This window comes from Eurosta solidaginis, chromosome 1 (assembly GCF_040869045.1).
Source record: "Eurosta solidaginis isolate ZX-2024a chromosome 1, ASM4086904v1, whole genome shotgun sequence".
NCBI classification, from domain to species: domain Eukaryota; kingdom Metazoa; phylum Arthropoda; class Insecta; order Diptera; family Tephritidae; genus Eurosta; species Eurosta solidaginis.
The window spans coordinates 396,745,655-396,770,700 of record NC_090319.1 but is presented as its reverse complement, the minus strand read 5'-3'; the positions used below and the strand labels follow the sequence as shown (position 1 = coordinate 396,770,700).

The following is a 25,046-nucleotide window of genomic DNA, read 5'->3' as shown; positions in this document are numbered from 1 at the left end:
AAGAAAAAACTGATAGTTGTTCCCAGAAAGAGGATTCCTGACGTGCTCAGCGAGATGCATAATGGTCCAAGTGGAGGTCATCTTGGAATCACGAAAACGCTCGAGAAAATTGAGCAGAGATTCTATAGGGTTGGTTGCCGTCAGTCGGTCACCGGGTGGATTGCCAACTGCGAGGTTTGCAATAGAGAGAAAGGGACCAAAACACGAATCCATGGCCAGATGAAGCAGTATATTTCAGGTGCACCATTTGAAAGGATCGCCATGGATGTCGCAGGTCCATTTCTTACTAGCAACCGCGGAAATAAATACGTACTGATAGTTATGGATTATATCAGTAAATGGCCATAGGTATACCCAATCCCAAACCAAGAAGCGGAAACAGTAGCAGAAGTGGTTACAAACGATTGGGTTGCAAGGTATGGTGTACCAATGGAGTTACATTCTGACCAAGGCAGGAATTTTGAATCAGCTGTGTTCCAAGAAATGTGTAAGAAGTTGGGCATTCGAAAAACACGGACAACTGCATTTCATCCTCAGTCCGATGGTATGGTGGAACGTTTCAATAGAACATTGGAGGAGCATTTAAGGAAAGTAGTAAACAAGTACCATAAGTAGTGGGATACACACATATCATTATTCTTGATGGCTTACGGATCGGCAGTACATGAGACAATGGGCCAAACTCCCGCAAAGGTAGTTTTTGGAAATGATCTTCGACTGCCAGCTGATTTGAACTTTGGGATAGATGCCGATACGGAGAGAAATGTCAAGAAATCCACTGGTGTCTTGGAAGAAGAGCTCAGAGAGATACACGATCTGGTAAGGCAACGAGCAAAGATTATGAGTGACAAGATGAAAGCCATATACGATAAAGCAATTAATTCGGAAGGGTTCAGGAAGGAGATTTGGTGCTGTTATACAACCCACAACAAAAAAAAGGGTTGTCCCCGAAATTGCAGTGTAATTGGGAAGGCCCATACAAAGTTGTAAAACGGATAAACGATGTAGTGTACCGCGTACAAACCATTGGCAAACCACGAACCAAAATGAAAGTGGTTCATTTGGAAAGGCTGGCAGCGTTTAGATCGAGATATTTGTCTGATAGGGACGATCAGACTTAGGTGGAGGGCAGTGTGACGAATATTAGCAAACTAAGGGATACTATCATCTCTAAGCCGATACTAAGCAGTGACTCGTATGCACATCAACAAATCAATCATTATGTCTACCCATATGTCCATAAAAGCAGCGGTGAGCAACGCACAAACACATGCATATATCTGAGATAATCCCAAAAATATGCATTCATTTGTGCAAGTATCACTCACATATACACGCGCATGGGCTATGAGAGAAGCATATGTATTTATAGTTGAGAAATTTATAGCTGATAACTAACTAGTAAATTCTGGGAATAGAAGCGCCTAGAAATATGTCGGCGAGGAAACCGGACAGTATAAAAGCGGCAACAGTTGAGACACGCCAAGCCAGTTTGATTTAAGCACGCTATCTGCCGAGTAATAGAAGTGTTATTTTGAAAGTAGTCTAATAAAGACTATTTTGCATTATCGAATATTGGAGTTATTTTTTCAACAGTTTAGTGATTCGAACGTTAGCAGAAGATTGCAAGTAATACATACATAGGTATTACATAGGTATTACACACAACATTTTCTTTGAAACAAATTTGATGCCTGTGGACAAAAGTACAGAAAAACAAGGATTTATTTCATTCGTGTGGATGCGATTTCCAAAGGGTCGATTCCGTCGTTTAACGCAGCATATATGTATCAATTCATAGCTCTTTTGTCTACATGTGGACTTAGAAAACCAATTAAATTTTTCTAAAATTTCAAAATCAATTTCCCTTGAAAGCAGTTTCGAAGCAGATGAAACAGTCAATCCAATCGAGTGGCAAACAAACGTAACGAAAATGATATTAGGTTGATGTTGCCTTAATAAAGTTACTACACCTCTATTTCTTCCTACCATAATTGTATCGATGTAATGGTCCTTTTCCGGATACAGATCCGGTACGCTCCGGTACCACAGCACCATTAAGGTGCTAGCTCGACCATCTCGGCAACGATTTATGTAGCCACATTAAATCTTCAGGCCATCCCCTCCCTCCCCACCCCAAGTTCCATGAGGAGCTTGGGGTCGCCAGAGCCTCGTCTGTTAGTGAAACAGGATTCGCCGCGGATAGGTGAGGTTGACAATTGGGTTTGGAGAAGCTATATATTGCACTGGCAACGTGAAGGGTTGCGCTACACAGCCCCTTGAATCTGGTATTTTAGTCTCCTCTTACGACAGGCATACCTACCGCTGGAATATTCTGACCCACTAACCCGCTGGGGTTGCCTACCATAATGCCAGCATTATTTGTTGATTAGTTAGCCCTTGGAATTTTTTAACATCTAGTCCAAATTCATGTTCTTAAAATTGAATTCTAAAATTTTGAAAAAAGCTAAAAAGACAAAATGGCGTTGATAATAAAATATAAACGTTTTTTACAAATTTTCTTTAATTTATTATGTTCCAATGTTCACTTTTCTTTTTCGAACACGAAAAATTGTTCCGCCACCCTCTGCGATAGGGTGAACAAAAACTGTGAATATTTTCGGGTGAATATAAAACTCGCGATAAGGGTGATTAATTTTGATTATTCGCAAATTTTTTCATAGCCATCTTGGAAACGTTAAAATCATTAAATAAAAGTACATTGCTCTACGTGTGTGACAAGCGAATTATACATTATGATATTTGGTTCCTCCCTCTTTTTTATTTCTACAATAACGTGCTGAAAGATAATGCACTTTTAAACACCTGTTTGGCCAAGAAATACTCGTGGGATTGAACACAAATTTTTTTTCTAAGATATACAGTTTTGTAGGCAGAAGTTTCTTCTGTAAGTTCTGCCTTTTCTGAATTGGATAGAAAAAGCATTTGGAAACATCAGAGGTCTTGGTTGAAAACTTGATTTCGCTTGGTGTTCGCCACTGGTGTCAGTTAGTCAGCCAGTCATGTTAAAACAGGTATAGATGTTAAGACTAGGCGGTTAAGCGCCAATTGATGGTGATTATAAAATTTCTTCATATTTCTCTTTTCCGTCGAAGCCACCAATACAATGGCGCATAGTTGTTGTTGTTTTTGTTGTAGCAGTGCTTCACCCCACCCAATAGGTGCGTTGCACTGGCAACGTGAAGGGTTGCGCTACACAGCCCCTTGAATCTGGTATTTTAGTCTCCTCTTACGACAGGCATACCTACCGCTGGAATATTCTGACCCCCTAACCCGCTGGGGTTGCCTACCATAATGCCAGCATTATTTGTTGATTAGTTAGCCCTTGGAATTTTTTAACATCTAGTCCAAATTCATGTTCTTAAAATTGGATTCTAAAATTTTGAAAAAAGCTAAAAAGAGCTAAAAAAATATCTGAAAAAGGCTGATAAAAAGTTTAAAGTTAAATTCCAACTTTTCATGCTAAAGCTGATAAAAAGTTTAAAGCTAAATTCCAACTTTTCAAGCTAAACGGAGAAAAAGCTAAATCTAGCTTGAAAAAAGCTAAAATGGCAACACTGATTGCCATACCTACCTGTCAAATAATAGCTGAGAGGGAGAATGGCTGTCGCGAATTGCCAGAGAATGGAAGAAAGGTTGGTTATTTGCTCGCGATTATTAAATTGAAGTGCCACGAATTGCCCATTTGTGTTTCAAATCAGGTTTGCTTTTAAATGTGTTTCAAATCAGCCTACATTTTAATATTCATTTCTAAAATCTAGTTAAAAGGTAAAATATGAGCAGCTAGTTAAGCAAACATTAAGGAAATAATACAATATACCAGTCGTCTACAAAAGTGTTTGAAAAATGCTATGCAGCAAATGATTTAAGTAATCGAACCAAAGAGGATAAATATAATAAGAGACACCAGTCTGCTACGAGTGGCGAGTAACTTGCTGGAAATAAAAAAATTGATGCCGAATGTTTTCTATGAGGGACATTTTTGAATTGTCTCGCATTTATCCATGCGGTGTAGGCACCTTGTGCAACTGTGCTTTTTGGAAAGAGAATCAATTACTTAATTAAGTACAGTCGGAAAAATAAACACAGATACCCCACGAAAAAGTATAGAAGACATTTTATGCACATCTCGCCCAAAAAAACCAGCGACTACCTCTTAGAAAACATCGAGTAAATGGCTGCGAGTAACGAGTGACGTCTCTTATCATAATTTATCCTCTTTGATCGAACAGCGATTAAACAGGTGATCGAGGCTGTTTACTATTGTAAACGCTTTTTTTAAAGCATTCGCCATTTGTATGAATTAAATGTTTCTTCTTATTAAAAAAACTTGTTTCTAATATTTTGATGTTGCTTTTCGTGGGGAGTGAACCCGGTGTGGTAGGCGGAGTACGCTAGCATCATCAAATTCCCCTCCTCCATGATTTGCATTATTAAGGCGACAAAAGATGCGGTAAAGGAAGCTCGACGGGAGCACAGAGAAGAAGGGCTAAATGCGCGGGACGGGGGTAGATGGACGGAGAGGTAAAGGGAAAGGACGATGTACAGGGTGGGAGAGAGTAGCGAAAGGCAGAAGGACATGGAGAGGAACTCCTCCGTAATCCTCCTAAACCACTGGACCGATTTTGATGAAATTTTGTGAATGTGTTCAAGGAGATCTGAGGATACTTTAGATTCACAATTTTGTCCGTTTTCTTTCCTATCTTTCCGGGAAATGAACCATTAGCAGGCCTGTTATTCAAAAACAATACTTCATCGAAATATTTTCTTGAAGTTCGGTACATGTGTACTTCCTTTGATCGGTTATTAATTGGGAGAACTTCTTTCCGGGAGGTGGGTTATGGACCGAAATCTTCCAAAAAATCTAATTTATGGTGCGATTTGCTTTAAACTATGTACAGGGGTACTACCTTGACTAGCTAATTATTATTTAAGAAACCTTTCTTTTCGGAAACTGAACCAGAGACTGACCTATTCAAAAAGGAAATAATTGATGATGCATATTGCTTGAAATTTGGTACATGGGTACTTCGTGACTAACTTAATATTGGATACACTTTTTAGCGAGAAGTAGATCGTAACTTTATAAAATGTGAACCAGAATGGCTAAAAATGTGTTTTGACAATATGGGTATCAAATTTGATATTTAAGTGAGGGTTTTAGCAACGGTCGGCTGTTAAGAAGAAGAGCGAAGGGACAAGCGAGAGTTTTGCGAAAAGCCATCGGTAGAAAAAAAAGAAGGCGAGGGGGAGATATAGAAAGTGATGGAGATAAAATAAAGCGGAAAAGGGAAATGGGGATAATAATGAAGAAAGTGCGAGGAGAAAATAGGAAGGAATGGAAGCAAGAGAAGGGAAGAAGATGAAGATACGAATGAAAGACGAGGATCAAACATTGAGTGGTTTATAAAAACGATGGTAAGGAAATCGGCTGGTCATCTGAAGCAGGTATTCAATAGTTGGTATAGTAATACCATGTATGAGGAAGAAAAAGTAGGAAATAATGGGATAAAGAGTGAAGATGGGAAGAGAGGCTCACTTTTTAAATGTAGGCAAACCAATTTTCGGGTAGAACAAAGTCTGCCGAGTACTGTTGTAAATAAATAGTATTTAATTTTTAATTAAATAGTTAGGGTATTATCTATCTATAGAAAGCATAGAAAACGTAGAAAGTTTAGTGAAGCTAATATAAGTGTGTTAAAAAGAAATTATTGTGAATACGTCTCGAACTCATTAAACTTACGAATGTTAAAAATGAATAGACGATTAAATCAAAGATCATAACCAACCCAGAGTTCAGGTGACAGTTACCAAAAGCAACAACACAAAAAGCCTTGTGCACATAGTACCACATAGAATCAGAATTATTCAGCTCTACTGCACCAAGCAAATAAAATGAAATAAAAATAACAAAAATTATTAACGGGAAACACTGTAGTTAAGTCACATACATACAGACGCAGTGATAGCCTAATGGTGGGTCTGCGGTGTTAGAAATTTGACGATTCGAGTTCGAATCTCACTCGGGGAGAGTATAATTTCTAATTTAAAAATACAAAGGCATCTGAAGAGATCTTTGGCAGGGTTGAAATAGCTATCAGCCAGTATGGTTCCTATAATTGAAAAATTTTATTTTGTTATTGGAATAGTAACAAAAACAATTGTTAATAAACCAAGAGCACTGGGAAATGTCAAACAAAGTAATTGACAATAAACAAATCTAACATTATCAGTGTCTTGCAACAAATGGCGCAACGCTGATTTAATATAGTTGGTAAAGAGGAATAGAAGTAGCAATTTATCAGTCAAAACAAACTACCGCTGTATAGCTAAATAGTTAGCGAAGCGTGCCTAAAGTGTACTGATGATGAAGGCTTAGCACCCTTCGAAATGGATCTATCTGCGCAGCTACGGCAGGATGTTCTACTTACTATTCCAATAACAAAATAAAATTTTTCATTTATTGAAAAATTAAAAAAAAAAAACAATAATCATTACAAAAAATTATTGTTCTGGCCTTGAGCTCGTTTCGAAACTTGAATAATTTATTAATAGGCCGATAAAACAAAAACAATTGTTATATTTTTTGTAGTTTTTTCAACAACAAATGCTTCATTCCCGTATTATGGAACAAAGATTGGACCATTAACACGGTTGCATCACGGTGTTTCAGGAGATGTTTATGCAGTGGATTCACGCACGATTTTCATAAAAAACTTCAACTATGATGGTGAAGCACCAGGTAAATGTATATACATATGTACATATGTGTGTATTTCATAAACTACTACTACTAATGTTACCTGTGTAACAGTTTTCAGCTAAGCTAAGCAAATACCATTTAGTTTTTGTGGTCTTTTCCTAGAAAAATTCATAACCAAGTCGTGCCAACCCTTGACGCAGAATAGAAAATTAGTAAAATTTTGGACAATGGGCGTGGCACCGCCCACTTTCAAAAGAAGGTAATTTAAAAGTTTTGCAAGCTGTAATTTGGCAGTCGTTGAAGATATCATGATGAAATTTGGCAGGAACGTTACCACTATCACTATATATGTGCTAAATAAAAATTAGCAAAATCGGATGAAGAACACGCCCACTTACAAAAAAAAATTTTTTTAAAGTAAAATTTTAACAAAAAATTGAATATCTTTACAGTATACATATAAGTAAATTACGTCAACATTCAATGATATGGTGCAACAAAATACAAAAATAAAAGAAAATCTCAAAATGGGCGTGGCTCCGCCCTTTTTCATTTAATTTGTCTAGAATACTTTTCACGCCATAAGTCGAACAAAAATTTACCTTACCTATCCTTGTAAAATTCGGTAGGGGCATAGATTCTATGACGGTAACTCTTTTCTGTGAAAATGGGCGAAATCGGTTGAAGCCACGCCCAGTTTTTATACACAGTCGACCGTCTGTCCTTCCGCTCGGCCGTTAACACGATAAGTTGAGCAAAAATCGATATATCTTCACTAAACTTAGTTCACGTACTTATCTGAACTAACTTTATCTTGGTATAAAAAATGCCCGAAATCCGACTATGACCACGCCCACTTTTTCGATATCGAAAATTGCGAAAAATTAAAAAAATGCCATAATTCTATACCAAATACGAAAAAATGGATGAAACATGGTAATTGGATTGGTTTATTGACGCAAAATATGACTTTAGAGTGTGACACCTACCATATTAAGTAGAAGAAAATGCAAAAGTTCTGCAGGGCGAAATCAAAAGCCCTTGGAATCTTGGCAGGAATACTGTACATGGTATTACATATATAAATAAATTAGCGGTACCCAACAGATGATGTTCTGGGTTACCCTGGTACACATTTTGTTCGATATCTCGAAAACGCCTTCACATATAAAACTAAGGTCCACTCCCTTTTAAAACCATCATTAATACCTTAGGCGGCCACCGTGGTGTGATGGTAGCGTGCTCCGCCTACCACACCGTATGCTCTGGGTTCACACCCCGGACAAAGCAACATCATAATTTTAGAAATAAGGTTTTTCAATTAGAAGAACATTTTTCTAAGCGGGGTCGCCCCTCGGCAGTGTTTGGCAAAGCGCTCCGAGTGTATTTTTGCCATGAAAAGCTCTCAGTGAAAACTCATCTGCCTTGCAAATTCCGTTCGGAGTCGGCATAAAACATAAAGGTCCCGTCCGGCCGATTTGTTAGGGAAAATCAAAAGGAGCACGACGCAAATTGGAGGAGAAGCTCGGCCTTAGATCTCTTCGGAGGTTATCACGCCTTACATTTATTTTTTTATTCTTTTGTTATCCATATCGTACAACACACATTATAGAGTCACCCCTGATCTACCTTTATGGCGATATCTCGAAAAGGCGTCCACCTAGAGAACTAAGGCCCACTCCCATTTAAAATAAGCATTAACACCTTTAATGTGATACCCATATCGTACAAACACATTATAGAGTCACCCCTGGTCTACCTTTATGGCGATATCTCGAAAAGGCGTCCACCTAGAGAACTAAGGCCCACTCCCTTTTAAAATAAGCATTAACACTTTTAATTTGATCTCCATATCGTACAAACACATTCTAGAGGCACCCCTAGTCCACCTTTATGGCAATATCTCGAAAAGGCGTCCACCTATAGAACTAAGGCCCACTCCTTTTTAAAATACTCATTAACACCTTTCATTTGATACCCATATCGTTCAAACAAATTCTAGGGTCACCCCTGGTCCACCTTTATGGCGATATCCCGAAATGGCGTTCACCGATAGAACTATTGCCCAATCCCTTTTAAAATACTCTTTAATACCTTCCATTTGATACCCATGTCATACAAACACATTCCAGGATTACCCTAGGTTTATTTTCCTACATGGTAATTTTCCCTTATTTTGTCTCCAAAGCTCTCAGCTGAGTATGTAATGTTCGGTTACACCCGAACTTAGCCTTCCTTGCTTGTTATTTATTACATTGTGAATGATGACTAAGTGGGATATCTTATCTGTCAACTGCTTGACAGGATGTTCAATATGGCTACTTTTTAGCGTTTTGACAGGGTGTTCAATATGGCGGCGCCTATCCTCAGTGATACACAATGAGACAGCGATAGGCAATTACAAATCAGGTGATCCAATCACTTTGAAATTTTGAGGTCTATGCAGAAGATATCTCACTTAGTGATTTATTAACTAGCAAGTACCCGGCTTACTTCGTAACGCCGCAAAATGTAAATCTATGGAGTTTTTGCTATTTGGGTATAGTTTAAAGAAGAGATACACATACACATATAGACAAAAGTGTTCGTCATTTAACGTATGGGCTTTTTAATAATATGCCACGCCCATAAATTTATTGAAATTTTTTTTTATTCAAATCTTGTTAGTTATTACAATGTATTAGCTTTGTTATAGTACTGAAAAGCTTTTAATCAACGCTGCAATATTTGAAATAAATACGATTTAAGTAAAATAGGTACTAAATTATATATAAAAGTGTTCGTCGCCTTGAATATATATATATATGGGGAATTCCATCCCATTTCGACCAATTTTGAACCCGAACCCTTTAGAATTGGCTGAAAGTTTTTCTTTTTTTAGTTTTTTTTGAATTTTTCAGTTTTTCGATATTTTTCGAATTTCGCCATTTTTTTTTTTTACTCATAAAAAACTTCAATCAATTCTGCAATCATCCCCACTAATCCCGGAGTGGGCCGATTTCTTTTTATATGTTTTTTTATTTGATTGAAAAAAAATTTTCAAAAATAAAAATATTTTTTTTATCAATTTTATTTATATAACAAAAAAAAATGTAAGAAAATGATTTTTAAGTATTCTTTTCTTTATATATGTTACATTATTTTTAGAAAACTTACATGTTTACTGTGTCAGTCATTAATCCTGATTATTTTAATCGTAGATTACCATAATATATAAAGAAAATTATATTTAAAAATCATTTTCTTACATTTTTTTGTTATATAAATAAAATTGATAAAAAAAAAATTTTATTTTTGAAATTTTTTTTTTTCAATTAAATAAAAAAAAATAAAAAAAAAATCGGCCCACTCCGGGATTAGTGGGGATGATTGCAGAATTGATTGAAGTTTTTTATGAGAAAAAAAACAAAATGGCGAAATTCGAAAAATTTCGAAAAAAAAAATAAAAAAAAAAACTTTAAACATTTTTTTGTATTTTTTCCGAAAAGTACATTTAAAAACAAAGTTAAAAAAAAAAGATCCCAAACCGTCAATTTTTGAAAAAGTTATAGCATTTTGAAAACAAAAACGGTGTTTTTTTTAAATTCATAACTTTTTTTGAGTTGGATGAAAAAATTTGAAAAAATTCTGAAAAACGTCTTTCGTAAGCTAGAAAAAGAAGAAAAACTTTCAGCAAATTCTAAAGGGGTCGGGTTCAAAATTTGTCGAAATGGGATGGAATACCCCATATATAAATGAATTTGTGTGCGTTAGGTCGTTCAAAACTGAAAAAGGGCTACACTGATTTCAATAATTTTTTTTTTTCTATTATTTTCGATCTGATTCAGGGATCATTTACGACAAAAAAATTTATTTAAAAAACTTCAATTAAAAAATATTTTAGCTATTACTCAAAAACGGTTTTACCTATTTAAAAAATTTTTTCTTTCCTTAATTTTGATCGGACTGACTGTTCATTTACAGCAAAAAAAATTTGGAAAATCTTCAATTTATCAATATTTTAGCAAATAGTACGAGCTTGGTTGTTATTATTCATGCGGCTTTGGTTGTTTTACACCCCTTCACTATTTGCAAGATTTTTGTAAGAAGTGATATAAATCTAAACTTTTTCAATGCAACCAGTACTGCCGCTCACATATTTTTCTTCGTACCAAACAACGTACCAAAAAAATTGTTTGGGAGTACCAAAAAAATTGTTTCACAAATGGTTATTTACCATTTTTTATTTTTCAAGATCAAGAAAATACATAAAATTTACATTAACATCTTCTTACGTACATATATCATTTATTTTCATGTAGGATCCAAAATCAAAAATAACGTACCAACGTATCAAATCATTTTTGAATTACCACTTTCAATACGAAAGTGCCAGGAACGGCAGCTATGGCACACAATTCTTAAAGGTGCACACATTTGATAAAGGCGTGCGTCTTAACTGTTTACACTTTACACCTATTTGCAACATTTTTCTAAGTAGCGATATAAATTGAAAGAAAAGTGATGCAAGGTGTCGCTGTGATATTTTCACCATATAACTTTTGCCCAGGAATACATTAGTGCTGAAGGCACCCAAAAGATACAAAAAATGAAATGTCAAGCCAAACAAAAAATAAAATGAACAAAAAGAAAAAGAGATGGAGGCAGATGTGCCACCATGAACTCCTGAAATGTAATATTAACGTGAACTCAAAAATTATGTATTTTTGACTGAACAATGGTTGGGCCCGGAAATATAATGCTCATTTTTGCCCGCTTCCTACCAGCTAATTATGCCCCTTATGACAATATTTGAATAATAATGGTAATAATATATAAAAGCTTGTGTTTTTCTCTATTGTCCACTTTGCCCAAAAATCGTCTTGTATTTTTTTTGTTGTATATGGTGTAGTGGCTGTTGTTGTTGCGGCCCAATGCCGCCGGTGAAAATTGCTATCGATGTTGAAAATTTTATTGTGTTTTTGAAGAATTTGTTGTTGTTGTTGGTGTTGTGTGCGCCGGTAAAATAAACTTGTAATATAGTGCTTTTGGATGCGTGTTAATTGTTGTTGGCCGGAATATCACCAGTATGATGTAGTTGATGTTGGCGTTACGCCGCTAATATAAACGTTGTTGTAGGGCGGTGCGTCGCCAATGAAAAAAAGATGCTGTTGCGGTTGTTGCGGCCGTATATTGCCAATAAAAAAGGTGCTGTAGTGGTTGTTGTTGTGGTGTGCGCCACCAAATTACAAATGTAGTGTAGTGCGTAGTAATTGTTGCCGGGCGGTATTTAGCCAATGTAGCGTGCTCAGTGGGTCGTTTCCAAAGGAAAATAACGCTTGATGCGTCCTGTAAAGAAATGTGAACAAAAATCTATTAAGAGGATTCAAAGATAGACGTGTGTCTATGTACATCTACATATACACGGCAACCTAAGGATTTCATGTTTGCGTAGCCATATACTCATCTACATACATATATTTGCATGTAGGGTGTATATGTCACGTTTTATTGTGCACGTTTTATTTTGGCTTGCTTGGGAGATAGGCAAGGTTGACGCCACAGCTCCCGGCAAGCATGCCTAAAAAAAAGTATATTATCTTACCTCTTGTAAATTGTAATTTTTTCACAACTGCTTCCAGCTCTTTGCACATACCGCAGAAACTTTTCGACGCGCGCAATTTTCTTTAGAAAACGGGCTGATTCGCGCACTACTAGCGACTATGCACTTTGTTATTTACGGTTGGAAACGCGCACTTCACTTGTAATTTTTCACTACACACTGCACTGGGCACTGTAGAAACAAGACTCGTTGACTCAGTTTTCCCCTTCTTGTAGCCACCGCCGTGGTAAGAAACGTTACCCAGAAACGGAAAATTCCTACATATACATACCAAACTTTCTTTTCGGCCTATTTTTCATCGATACGTTCAGGCAATCATGCCCTCATACATTCACACGCTTACCGCTCCACAAAACGAACACCTACGCATATACATTTGGTTGGTGCCTTGACCGCTGATGCATTCACACGCTCATAGCCCTTTACAATTACACATCCCCATACACACTAGAACAAAACAAACACATAGGTACATGGCATTCGTCAATGCTGCTAGGCTGTTAGCAACATGGTGACTGCTGATAACAACATGATGCCAACGCGCAATATCTCATTTCCGCTGCAACATTGTGCTCACTGTAGGTACAATGTTGTCAATACGTGATGTCATTAGATTAGTGGCAACATTGCGGCTAAGGCACGGACCTGGACACAAAACACATGAATACCTAGACACATATACACACTGCCACTCATTCGAGCCAGTATGGAGACAGGCTGTCGTTACAGAGGCTAGGGTCTCGAGATATAGCCCAAAACGTGGACGCGGGTACCCCTAGAATGTGTTTTTACATTATGGGTATCAAATTGAAGCTGTTGATGTGTGCTTTAGTACAGAGTAAGTTTTATGCCGCTGGGTGACTAAGGTCTCGATATGTAGGCCAAAACGTGGACCCGGATACACTTAGAATGTGTTTATACAATATGGATATCAAATGAAAGCTGTTGATGAGTGATTTAGTGGAGGATAATTTTCATACCCCTGGGCGACTAGGGTCTCGAAATATAGGCCAAAACGTGGGCCCAGGTACCCCTAGAATGTGTTTATACAATATGGATAACAAATGAAAGCTGTTGATGAGTGATTTAGTAGAGGATAATTTTCATACCCCTGGATGACTAGGGTCTGGAGATATAGGCCAAACGTGGGCCCGTGAACGCCTAGACAAAGTTTTTACATAGTGGGTATCAAATTGAAGCTGCTGATAAGTGCTTTAGTACAGGGTAGTTTTCATACCTATTGGTGACTAGGGTCTCGAGATGTAGCCCAAAACGTGAACCCGGATACACCTTTTTTTTTTTTTTTTTTTTTTGCGGGGAGGCTGAAAAATGCCTAATGCACCATAATTGCTGCCGTCGCAGCAACCGTGTGTCCGTAGACTAAAAAACAGCCCCGTTCTGGAACCGTCGCCCACCCCGGCACCACTTTCGCATTACTTCAGGGTGGCGTTCCATATTTCTCATTTTTTAAGAGCCTACTGTTGTCCCTGCGTCCAGGTTCCCGCTATTTGCTCTGAGTGTCCATTTAATCACCACTGCTTCGCATGCGCATTTCTCTGCGCTCCCTCTCAACATCCATCAGGCGTGTCATTACTATAAATGCCATTTTGCTCACTGCAGTCCAGCATTCTTTCCTGCTGCAAATATGTGAAACTAAATTTCTCGTGGTAGGTTCCTCCCCAAAGACTCCATGCAAGGTGAGTCTTTCTTCGTGGAAACGGGGGCAGTAGAACATGACGTGTTCTGCGTTTTCTAACTCTGTGGTACACATTGGGCAATGAGGATCTTCCTCTATCCTACGCTTCCATAAATACTCTTTGAAACCGCCATGTCCACTCATTATTTGCGTGAGATGGTAGTTCAGTTCGCCGTGCTTCCGCTCATTCCATTGAGCTACGTTCCAAACTAGTGTGAAAGTACAACGCCCTTTACTCGAGGCCTCCCACCGTTCTTGCCACTTAGCTATTGTTTGTGTCCTTGCTCTTTTCTTGTCTTCTTCAGATGGTCGCTCGATATTAGTGTTATACAGATCGGCCATTTCGCTTGCCAGTAAGTCCACTGGGATTTTCCGGGTTAGAACCAGGATCGCGTCGTCGGACACCGTCCGATAAGCACTTGCTATTCTTAAAGAAGCAAGTCGGTACGCTGCTAATATATATTTTTGATGGGTCTGTTTAGATCCATACCACACTGGTGCTGCGTATAGTATTATTGAGCTGGTTACTGTGGACAATAGCTGACGTATAGCTTCGCTCGGACCACCAATGTTAGGCATTATTCGCATAAGTGATCCATTAACTTTGGTAATTTTCTCCCCCACCGCTCTGAAGTGCTCTTTGAAAGTTAACTTAGAGTCAATGTGCACTCCTAAGTATTTTAAGGAATCCTTTGAGGTGATTTGATGATCCCCGACAGTTAAGACTAACTCGTTCGCCGACCGTTTGGAGCTTACTAATAACACTTCCGTCTTTTGGCTAGCCAACTCCAGTCCTGTATTGGTCAGCCATTCCTTTATTCTTGCTACGGCGTCATTACATAATGCTTGAAGCAGGTCCAGTTTCTTGGCCACTACTACCACTGCAATATCATCAGCATATCCCACAATTTGCGTGTTTTCTGGTAGATCAATCTTTAGCACCCCGTCATACATTACATTCCAAAGCGTTGGACCGAGAACAGATCCCTGTGGGACGCCTCCTGTGATTTTGTACCCTTTAGCTCCTTGATCCGTGTCAAAAAGAAGTACTCTGTCTTTAAGATAGCTACCTATAATTCTGCGTAAGTAAGCTGGAGTGCCGAAGCTTTGCAGCGCTGCCATTATCTGCATCCAGTTCGCAGTGTTAAAAGCATTCTTGATGTCCAACATAATCAGTGCACAGAACTTCCTTTTATTTTGGCCTCCAGAGATAGCTTCTCTAGCTATATTGACGACTGTTTGTATTGCATCTACGGTGGATCTTGATTTGCGAAATCCATATTGACTATTCGATAAGCCACCTGGTCTTTCTAGAGTCAGCTGTAGGCGCTCACTAATTATACGCTCGAAAATCTTCCCTAGGGAATCCAGCATACAAAGTGGCCTATATGAGGATGGTTGGTCCGGCTGTTTACCACGTTTCAGCAATAGGACAAGTCTTTGTCGTTTCCACGGGCGAGGGAACACGCCTTCTTGCATACAGGCATTAAAAAGATCAGTAAATAATGTAGCCCTAGTTGTAATCGCGGCTTTAAGGGCTATGTTTGGTACTTCGTCGGTAATTCGTCTGTAATTTGCGGAATTTCCGTACTTTCTAGATCCTCGCTTGGATAAGTCCAGCGATCTTGCGCCGGGAAAAGTGTTTCAACAATAATATTCATCAGTATCGGGCACGTAGGTTGCTGTGATATCGGTCCTTTAACTTTGGCCATCACAGTTCTGTAGGCTGATCCCCAAGGATCTAGGTCGACATTATCCAGCAGTTCCCTAAAGCATAACTTCTTGCTCTTTTTTATGGCATTTTTAAGTGCCTTTCTTTGTGCGACATAGGTGCTGTGTAGCTCTGCATATCGTGGTGATGAGCGTGCCCTCTGCGCTATTCTTCGTGCTTTGTGGCATTTTCTACGCTCTTCCGCAATTTCGTCATTCCACCAATATACCGGAGTGCGCTGTGCTTTTCCGCGACTTCTGGGCATGGCAGCATCACATGCCATACATAGCAACTTAGTGATTTGAACCGACTGGTCTTCCGCATGCGATTCTCGTACTATGGCGTCCTTCCAGATAATGTCAAATATTTGTGGGTCGAAAAGGTGCTGTTTCCATTTCCTACTTTGTCGATGTCTTGCTGCTACCGTTCGTGGAGTTTCGAGCAGCTCTACGCTAATAGCTTTATGGTCGCTGTGTGTGTAGACGTTGCTTATGGACCATTTTGCTCGTCTTGCTATTTCGCTGCTAGCGAAGGTGAGATCTATAATGGATCGTCTGGTACCTGTATCGAAGGTATATATCCCTGGTTCATTTAGGAGTTCTAGCCTCAAAGAAGTAAGACTTTCGAGGAGAACTCTCCCTCTTTCGTTGGTTCGTCTACTTCCCCACACAGATGACCATGCATTGAAGTCTCCACACACTAAAAGCGGGTGTTTACCTCGTGCTTCAATGGTGATCCCGTATATCATGTCTTCGAACTCGGCGATGGTCATGCTCGGAGGGGCATAGCAACTGAAGACGTATATACCGTTGATTTTTGCCCACGTGAATCCTGCTACCGTTGGCGTCATAATTTCCTGTGGGAGAAATTTCCCTGGTGCCCAAATTGAGGCTTTCCCTGCTGAATCTGAGAGCCAACCCTGCTCCTGGCGATTTTTGTATTGTTCAGAGAGTACCACTATGTCATATCCTCCTTCATAGACTGTTTGGGATAATAGCTCTTGGGCTGCCTCGCAATGGTTTAAATTGAGCTGCAATACCCTCATGAGACAGTCATTTCGCTGCCCTCTCGTTGTGGGCATTTAAAACTGCCTGCTGAATGTTGTCCCCCACATAGCGCGCATTTCGGTGCATTTTCGCAACTTGCAGCCTTATGACCTTCCTGGCCGCATTTCCTGCATAGGCTAGACCTATCTACAGTCTCCTTACATTTCTGAGCTATATGCCCGTAGCCCCAGCACCTATAACAGCGTTTTTCTTGCTTGAGCTCTCTAATTCGGCAGGAAACCCATCCTACCCGGATTCTTTGCGTATTAAGAACCGCCTTGGCATCATCCGCTGTAAGGCTTATAAGTGCCGACTTCGTGCCACTGTACCCTGTGCGTATGCTTTTTATGGCAGCCACCCGGATACACCTAGAATGTGTTTTTACATTATGGGTATCAAACTGAAGCTGTATGCTTTAGATGTATGCTTTAGTACATAGTAAGTTTTACCACGCTGGGTGACTATGGTCTCGAGATATAGACCAAAAAATTGACCCGGATACACCTAGAATGTGTTTTTATATTATGGGTATCAAATTGAAGCTGTTTATGTGTGCTATAATACAGAGTAAGTATTACACCGCTGATCGACTAGGGTCTCGAGATATAGGCCAAAACATGGACCCGGATACCCCTAGAATGTGTTTTTATATTATGGGCATCAAATGAAAGCTGTTGCTGAGAGCTCTAAAGTTCATTGTGATATTCGATTCACTCGCATCAACCTGGCAAAACTGATAAATATGCACGCGAAGCGGAAATAAAGACAAGAATTAATAATACCCACATACCTATTTACATACGCCCTATTCGATTTGCCTGAAATTTCGTATATAAATTTGCCTATATTAGTATTTACGATGCTTTTTTCCGGGAAGTATACCAGAGACGACCTGGGACTGGGACTAGGACTGGGACTGAGATTGAGACTCGGAGTGGGGCTGGGACTGAGACTCGGAATGGGACTGGACCAAATTCATACCACCCTCTGCGACTGGCAATAAGCAATTAGCCAGCCGATTACGTGCTACGCGTCACCCATATGGTCACCAAGCCTAAAAACTACCCACTGGACGAAACTACAGGCCTGCCAAAATACTGCTCTCAGAATCGCCACGGGCTGTCCCCAGAACACCATCTGCATAATGAGGCGAGAATACTCCCCATCAGGGAGAGAAATGAGATGCTGACCAAACAGTTTCTGTTGAATACCCAGAAACCTGGGCATGCCAACAGACATCTGATTGACGAACCAGCACCGCCTAGGGGCCTAAGGAGTCATCTCCGTAAGCATTTTGAGGAAATACGGCACCTGAGAACCCAGCCGTATGAAGCGAAAAAACACAAGCAGGTCCTTGGTGAACTCCATAGACAGGCGTCGGACCTGTATGTCGGGAATTGCCCGGTTAATCCAGTACTTGAAGAAAAATATCCAGAACTCGCGGAAGAGGAACGCATACTCCCCAGGGAAACGCGTGTCACTCTTGCTCAACTTCGTTCTGGATACTGTAACAGGTTAAACTCTTACCTATCCAGAATCAACCCCGACATACAAAATGTATGCCCCGCTTGCAATGTGTCCCCACATGACACCAACCATCTCTTTAATTGTAATGTGGAACCAACGCCTCTAACACCCCTTTCCTTATGGTCCACCCCTGTTGAAACGGCAATTTTCCTTGGACTCCCGTTAGAGGATATTGATGACAATTTGTGATCGGTCGCGGCTATAAGGTGGGGCGAGCATTGCTACAACAACAACAACAACAACTGGCAATAAGAGGTGAAGAAGATGGAGAAAAACTTGAGAGAAGAGAAAAGAGCGAAGGAGACTGAGAAAGAGATATAATGAGGCGAAGATGAAGATGAAGCGAAAAAGACGGAGGGAGGAGTGAATAAAAAGATTAGGAAAAAGTGTAGTGATCGGTCGCGGCTATTAGGTGGGGCGAGCATTGCTACAACAACAACAACAACAACTGGCAATAAGAGGTGAAGAAGATGGAGAAAAACTTGAGAGAAGAGAAAAGAGCGAAGGAGACTGAGAAAGAGATATAATGAGGCGAAGATGAAGATGAAGCGAAAAAGACGGAGGGAGGAGTGAATAAAAAGATTAGGAAAAAGTGTAGAGGGGTAGGGCAGAGTTAGACGGAAAAAGCTTATTAAAATGTATGCAGATAGGCAAAATTTAGGGCACAACAGTGTCTGCCGGGTCTGCTAGTATTTTATAATTTTTCAATAACTATGTACGTACGTACATACTTATGTACATACATCCAGACATACATTCTTTAACATTATAATGATATCTATGCTAAAGTTGTGAAGCCTAAAAAAATTAGATATGAAATAGAATTCAACGTAGCCAGACGGCTTTGAGCTCACGCTTATTATTTAACAGTTAAACAACTCTCACCGGTGGAAAGGTGTTCCATCAAAATTTCAGTGTAGTTGGGAAGGCCGGTACAAAGTTGTGAAGCCGATCAGTGATGTCATCTACCGCATACAAACAATTGGGAAAGCATGAAATAGAAGAGTGGTTCATTTAGAAAGGCTGGCAGCGTTTACATCAGAAAAATTGTCTGATCGGGACGATCCGACTTAGGTGGAGGGCATTGTGGCGAATTTTAGCATCACTAAGCTGTTCAGGGAACACGTGGCGCTGATCCAGGAGCCATGGCTCTCATCGGGAGGAAAGGTTTCTAGACTTAGCTCGCGCGTGTTTGGCATTTACTACGCGCAAACCGAAGGACGGGTGCGAGCTGTAGTAATGGTAAGGAAACAGCTGCATTCATATATGCTGCCTAATTACACTACTGAGGACCTCGTAGTGGTGGCCGTTGAGCAAAAGAATAAGCAGGCATTTATCCTGGCGTCCTGCTACATGGCCTATGCTGCGGAGGTTCCACCGATGGAGTGCAAAAGGCTACTACAGGAGGAAGGGCGCCAAGGGCGGTTGGTCGTAGGCGCAGATGCAAATGCGCACCACAATGCGTGGGGAGGAGCAGATACGAACGAGAGAGGCGAATCTCTATTTTGTTACATCCTGCAAACCAATTTGTAGATAGCCAACAGGCGAAATGCTCCTACAAACATTGGTCCAACATCCAGCAATGTTCTGGATATTACATTGAGCTCCGAGCGTGATATATCAAGTTATGATTGGATGGTTCTTGATAGACAATCCTTCTCCGACCATGCGTATATCAGTTTCAGCATCCCCTAAAGATGGTAGAGAAGGGAGGGACCTTTAGAAACCCTAGGTCAACGAACTGGACTAAATTCCAGAAACAGGTAGAAACACAGCTGTGACAACCCAAAGATGTTGCCAATGTGGAGGAACTGGAAGAGTCGAATGAATTCCTAACAAGAACGCTTATGACTGCGTATAACAAAGCTTGCCCTCTAAGAAGATTCAGAGGAAAAGCAAAGCCGCCATGGTGGAGCAATGAGCTGAGTCTTCTAAGAGGACAGGTAAACGAAATGTTTAAGCTCGCAAAGACCGCGGAAAGCGAAGCGTGTCGGGAGGAGTACAGGGATCTACTGAGGATCTACAAGCGTGAAATTTCCATGGCGAAGAGAATCTCATGAAAAAGTTTCCAGGGACTAATAAAGAAAGAGAACGGGGAATGGTCACGTAATAGTGAGGAATCCCTTGAGGTTCTTCTCGACACACATTTCCCATCAGGAGACGGTTTAGAAGAGCCAGCAGACATCACTCACACTTCGATCACGGAGCGGGTAGTACCGGGCTTGGTGACCGATACCACGATCGAATGAGCAGTGAAAACGTTTTCTAAGTTTAAATCGCCGCGCCCAGACGGTATATTCCCGGCCATGCTACAACTTTCAAGTATGGCGGTCGTGGAATGGCTTAAAATAATATTCGATGGGTGCATAAGGCTGAATCATGTACCGCACTCTTGGAGAACTGCTCGTGTAGCTTTCCTACCAAAGGCAGGGAAGATCGATTACGTTTATCCCAAAGACTATAGACCCATTATCTTAACATCATTTCTGCGCAAAACCTTTGAGAGGCTGATAGATGTGTACATAAAGCCCAACGTGGATGAAAAGCTGCTCTCCACAACACAGCATGCGTACACCAAAGGCAAGTCGGTAGACACCGCTTTGCATAGGGTGGTAATAAGAAATCTCTGGAATATAATGAGTATGCTCTAGGAGTCTTCTTGGACTTTGCCGGTGCTTTCAATAATATTTCTAAATGGGCGATTATGGATGTTCTTAATTACATTAAAGTACATCCCGCCTTAATCAGATGGATCGGCTGCATGTTAAATTGCAGGAAGATTATATCACAATGGGTATTGTACGTGGCCACGAAATCAGTGGACAGGGGCACGCCGCAGGGAGGGGTGCTATCACCTCTGCTGTGGACGCTGGTCATCAACCAACTGCTCAGGCGATTCGATGAGGGACTCGTAAAACTTACGGCTTACACAGATGACGCTGCAATTGTCATAAGTGGAAAGTGCCTTCCAACGATTAGTTCTTTGATTGATTGGGCGCTACAGGAGGAAGGGCGTAAAGGGCGGTTGGTCGTAGGCGCAGATGCAAATGCGCACCACAATGCGTGGGGAGGAGCAGATACGAACGAGAGAGGCGAATCTCTATTTTGTTACATCCTGCAAACCAATTTGTAGATAGCCAACAGGCGAAATGCTCCTACATACATTGGTCCAACATCCAGCAATGTTCTGGATATTACATTGAGCTCCGAGCGTGATATATCAAGTTATGATTGGATGGTTCTTGATAGACAATCCTTCTCCGACCATGCGTATATCAGTTTCAGCATCCCCCTAAAGATGGTAGAGAAGGGAGGGACCTTTAGAAACCCTAGGTCAACGAACTGGACTAAATTCCAGAAACAGGTAGAAACACAGCTGTGACAACCCAAAGATGTTGCCAATGTGGAGGAACTGGAAGAGTCGAATGAATTCCTAACAAGAACGCTTATGACTGCGTATAACAAAGCTTGCCCTCTAAGAAGATTCAGACGAAAAGCAAAGCCGCCATGGTGGAGCAATGAGCTGAGTCTTCTAAGAGGACAGGTAAACGAAATGTTTAAGCTCGCAAAGACCGCGGAAAGCGAAGCGTGTCGGGAGGAGTACAGGGATCTACTGAGGATCTACAAGCGTGAAATTTCCATGGCGAAGAGAATCTCATGAAAAAGTTTCCAGGGACTAATAAAGAAAGAGAACGGGGAATGGTCACGTAATAGTGAGGAATCCCTTGAGGTTCTTCTCGACACACATTTCCCATCAGGAGACGGTTTAGAAGAGCCAGCAGACATCACTCACACTTCGATCACGGAGCGGGTAGTACCGGGCTTGGTGACCGATACCAAGATCGAATGAGCAGTGAAAACGTTTTCTAAGTTTAAATCGCCGCGCCCAGACGGTATATTCCCGGCCATGCTACAATTTTCAAGTATGGCGGTCGTGGAATGGCTTAAAATAATATTCGATGGGTGCATAAGGCTGAATCATGTACCGCACTCTTGGAGAACTGCTCGTGTAGCTTTCCTACCAAAGGCGGGGAAGATCGATTACGTTTATCCCAAAGACTATAGACCCATTATCTTAACATCATTTCTGCGCAAAACCTTTGAGAGGCTGATAGATGTGTACATAAAGCCCAACGTGGATGAAAAGCTGCTCTCCACAACACAGCATGCGTACACCAAAGGCAAGTCGGTAGACACCGCATTGCATAGGGTGGTAATAAGAAATCTCTGGAATATAATGAGTATGCTCTAGGAGTCTTCTTGGACTTTGCCGGTGCTTTCAATAATATTTCTAAATGGGCGATTATGGATGTTCTTAATTACATTAAAGTACATCCCGCCTTAATCAGATGGATCGGCTGCATGTTAAATTGCAGGAAGATTATATCACAATGGGTATTGTACGTGGCCACGAAATCAGTGGACAGGGGCACGCCGCAGGGAGGGGTGCTATCACCTCTGCTGTGGACGCTGGTCATCAACCAACTGCTCAGGCGATTCGATGAGGGACTCGTAAAACTTACGGCTTACACAGATGACGCTGCAATTGTCATAAGTGGAAAGTGCCTTCCAACGATTAGTTCTTTGATTGATTGGGCGCTTCGGGATATTCATATCTGGGCATCTAATGTCGGGTTGAAAGTCAACGCGGATAAGACGGACATGGACTTGTTTACAAAGAGATACAAGGTTGGACCAGGCCTAAGTTAGGAAGAGTGACTGTACAGGAGAAACTAGCTAAAAAAGGCGCATCCCTTGAAGCTTGCTCCGTAGACGTTCCGATTAGACGGGGCGAGAATAACCGAAGGCGAGAGGAGCACAAGATCGACCAAGCGGAAAGGCGTGGGTTCAAGCGCGGGGCTGTAAAGTGTCGAAGATTATGTGTAGGTCCTACAACCTTAGACTAACAAGGTTGCTTCTATCATTAAAAAGAGACGACTGTAGACTCATGACGGGTATTCTGACTGGGCACTGCCTTCTGGCGTCACATGCCTTTAAATTAGGCTTGGTCAGTGATAGCAGACGTAGGAGGTGCGGGTTGGAGGACTCCAGCTTTTAGGAGTGATACAGCTGTCAGATCTAGAAGCAGCAAGTGGTTTAAGTCCGAGGAAGCTTCTAGTATTTGCCAAGAGGACGGAGTTATTTTATAACATAGGTCCTGGTTTTTGATAGGGGTTTTCAGTTTGGTCGTTAAAACAAACTTCTGGTAAAACTACGAACTGAATCAGTCTATGTGAGGTCCACATGGACCGGCCAGTTCAACCTAACCTAACCTAATCTGTTAGTAAATAAAGGCACAACAAGAAAAACATTAAAGCAAGCTACACCTGTGTAATGAAGACATCAATCATCATTTATATACATTAGGGTGGTCCTTATAATCGTATGTAAGTAGTATTTTTTCCAGTCTCAGCACCTAGATGGGTTGCACCACGGTCAACTATATCGCACAAAAATTTTTTTCCCGATTGAAGATGGTTTAGGCGTGTCGCAGGGGGCTCATAGTTGAAATTTCTCTATGGAGACTCAAAAAATAAAAGTGATTTTTCTTTTTATCTAATACTCGAAATAGATATCACTATGGTCGGAGATATCACATACAAAATTTGGTTACGATTGGAAAAGCCTAAGGCGTGTCGTAGGGGGGTGAAAATCCAGATTAACCGATGGGGGCTCAAAAATCAGAATAATTTGTTTTTATTGAGTTTTCAAGTTATAAATAAAATAACAATAAATTCATGTTCGTTCATTTTACATCATAATTAAACAATAAATTTCTAAATATCCAATGGTTGTGATAAAGATTGCTTTGTAGCGTTTGGGTATTTTTCTTTATAGCATTTGACTACCTGTAATATGTATTGTTTGTCCTCTTCGTTTTTGGATAAGATTTTGTTGTACTCTTCTACAAGTTTAACTCCTCTCTCTGCCGTATCGTTTACGACTTTCAAATTTTTTAATCTATCAACAGCTTTAATATAATTTTCGTTAGTTGCCCAACAATTTGGGTCTGAATGAAGAAACTCCTTATTTATGCAAAACCTATCGAAAAATTCTAAGCTGATTTTACTTACAAATGATCTTTCTCCACTTCCTATTACAAAGTCGTACTTTTTTCTTACAAATTAATTGTCTTTTCCTAGAGCTGCAACCATTTTTTGCTTTGTTTCTTTTAAAACTTTTTCATCAAATAGTGCCAAGCAAACTGTTTCCGGTGAGAGATACCATAAATGATTTTTCAACTTCGAGAACGTGGCTTCACCTATCACCTTGTCAAAGTTTTTGTATTGGTATAACTCATTAACAAAAAAGAAGTCAGCGCCTGGGGCAGCTATGGATTTAGAGGCGTGCATCCAATTTTTGTTTTTTTTTATCCAATTCTCTAAATAAATTTTAACTATAAAAATGCATAAATCCCGAAGTGCTATTTCAAATTTTTTTTCCAATATGTACTCTTCTGGAAAGATATATAATTTTGGAGTATAAATACTCTTTGCCATCCACCGAGCGTGGTGGTAGGCGCCTGGTGCTGAAAATGTATAGCTCTTTGGAGAAAAACTAAGAAAAACAAGTGCTACTTCTACAAATTCTTTATAGTCTTCACGAGGCTGTCTTGATACTAAAATGTGATGGAAGCTATCTACAAGCTTTATTAGGTATTGCTGTTCTGACGAAGCCGTCCTCAATTCCAGCTTTGAAATTTCGTTTGTCTAAATTGGACCAGACGTCTCTAAAGTTTT

At 40.2% G+C, this 25,046-nt stretch overlaps 1 protein-coding gene across 6 annotated transcripts in view; it reads left to right on the top strand.

The window, feature by feature from the left end:
- Skel (DM13 and DOMON_DOH domain-containing protein skeletor) overlaps positions 1–25,046 on the top strand; it is a 174,227-nt gene that overhangs the window by 59,579 nt on the left and 89,602 nt on the right. For all 6 annotated transcript variants that reach the window (XM_067763747.1, XM_067763749.1, XM_067763750.1 and 3 more), the window contains exon 2: positions 6,614–6,763. In XM_067763747.1, coding sequence (XP_067619848.1) covers positions 6,614–6,763 — 150 coding nt within the window. The remainder of the gene's footprint in view (positions 1–6,613; positions 6,764–25,046) is intronic.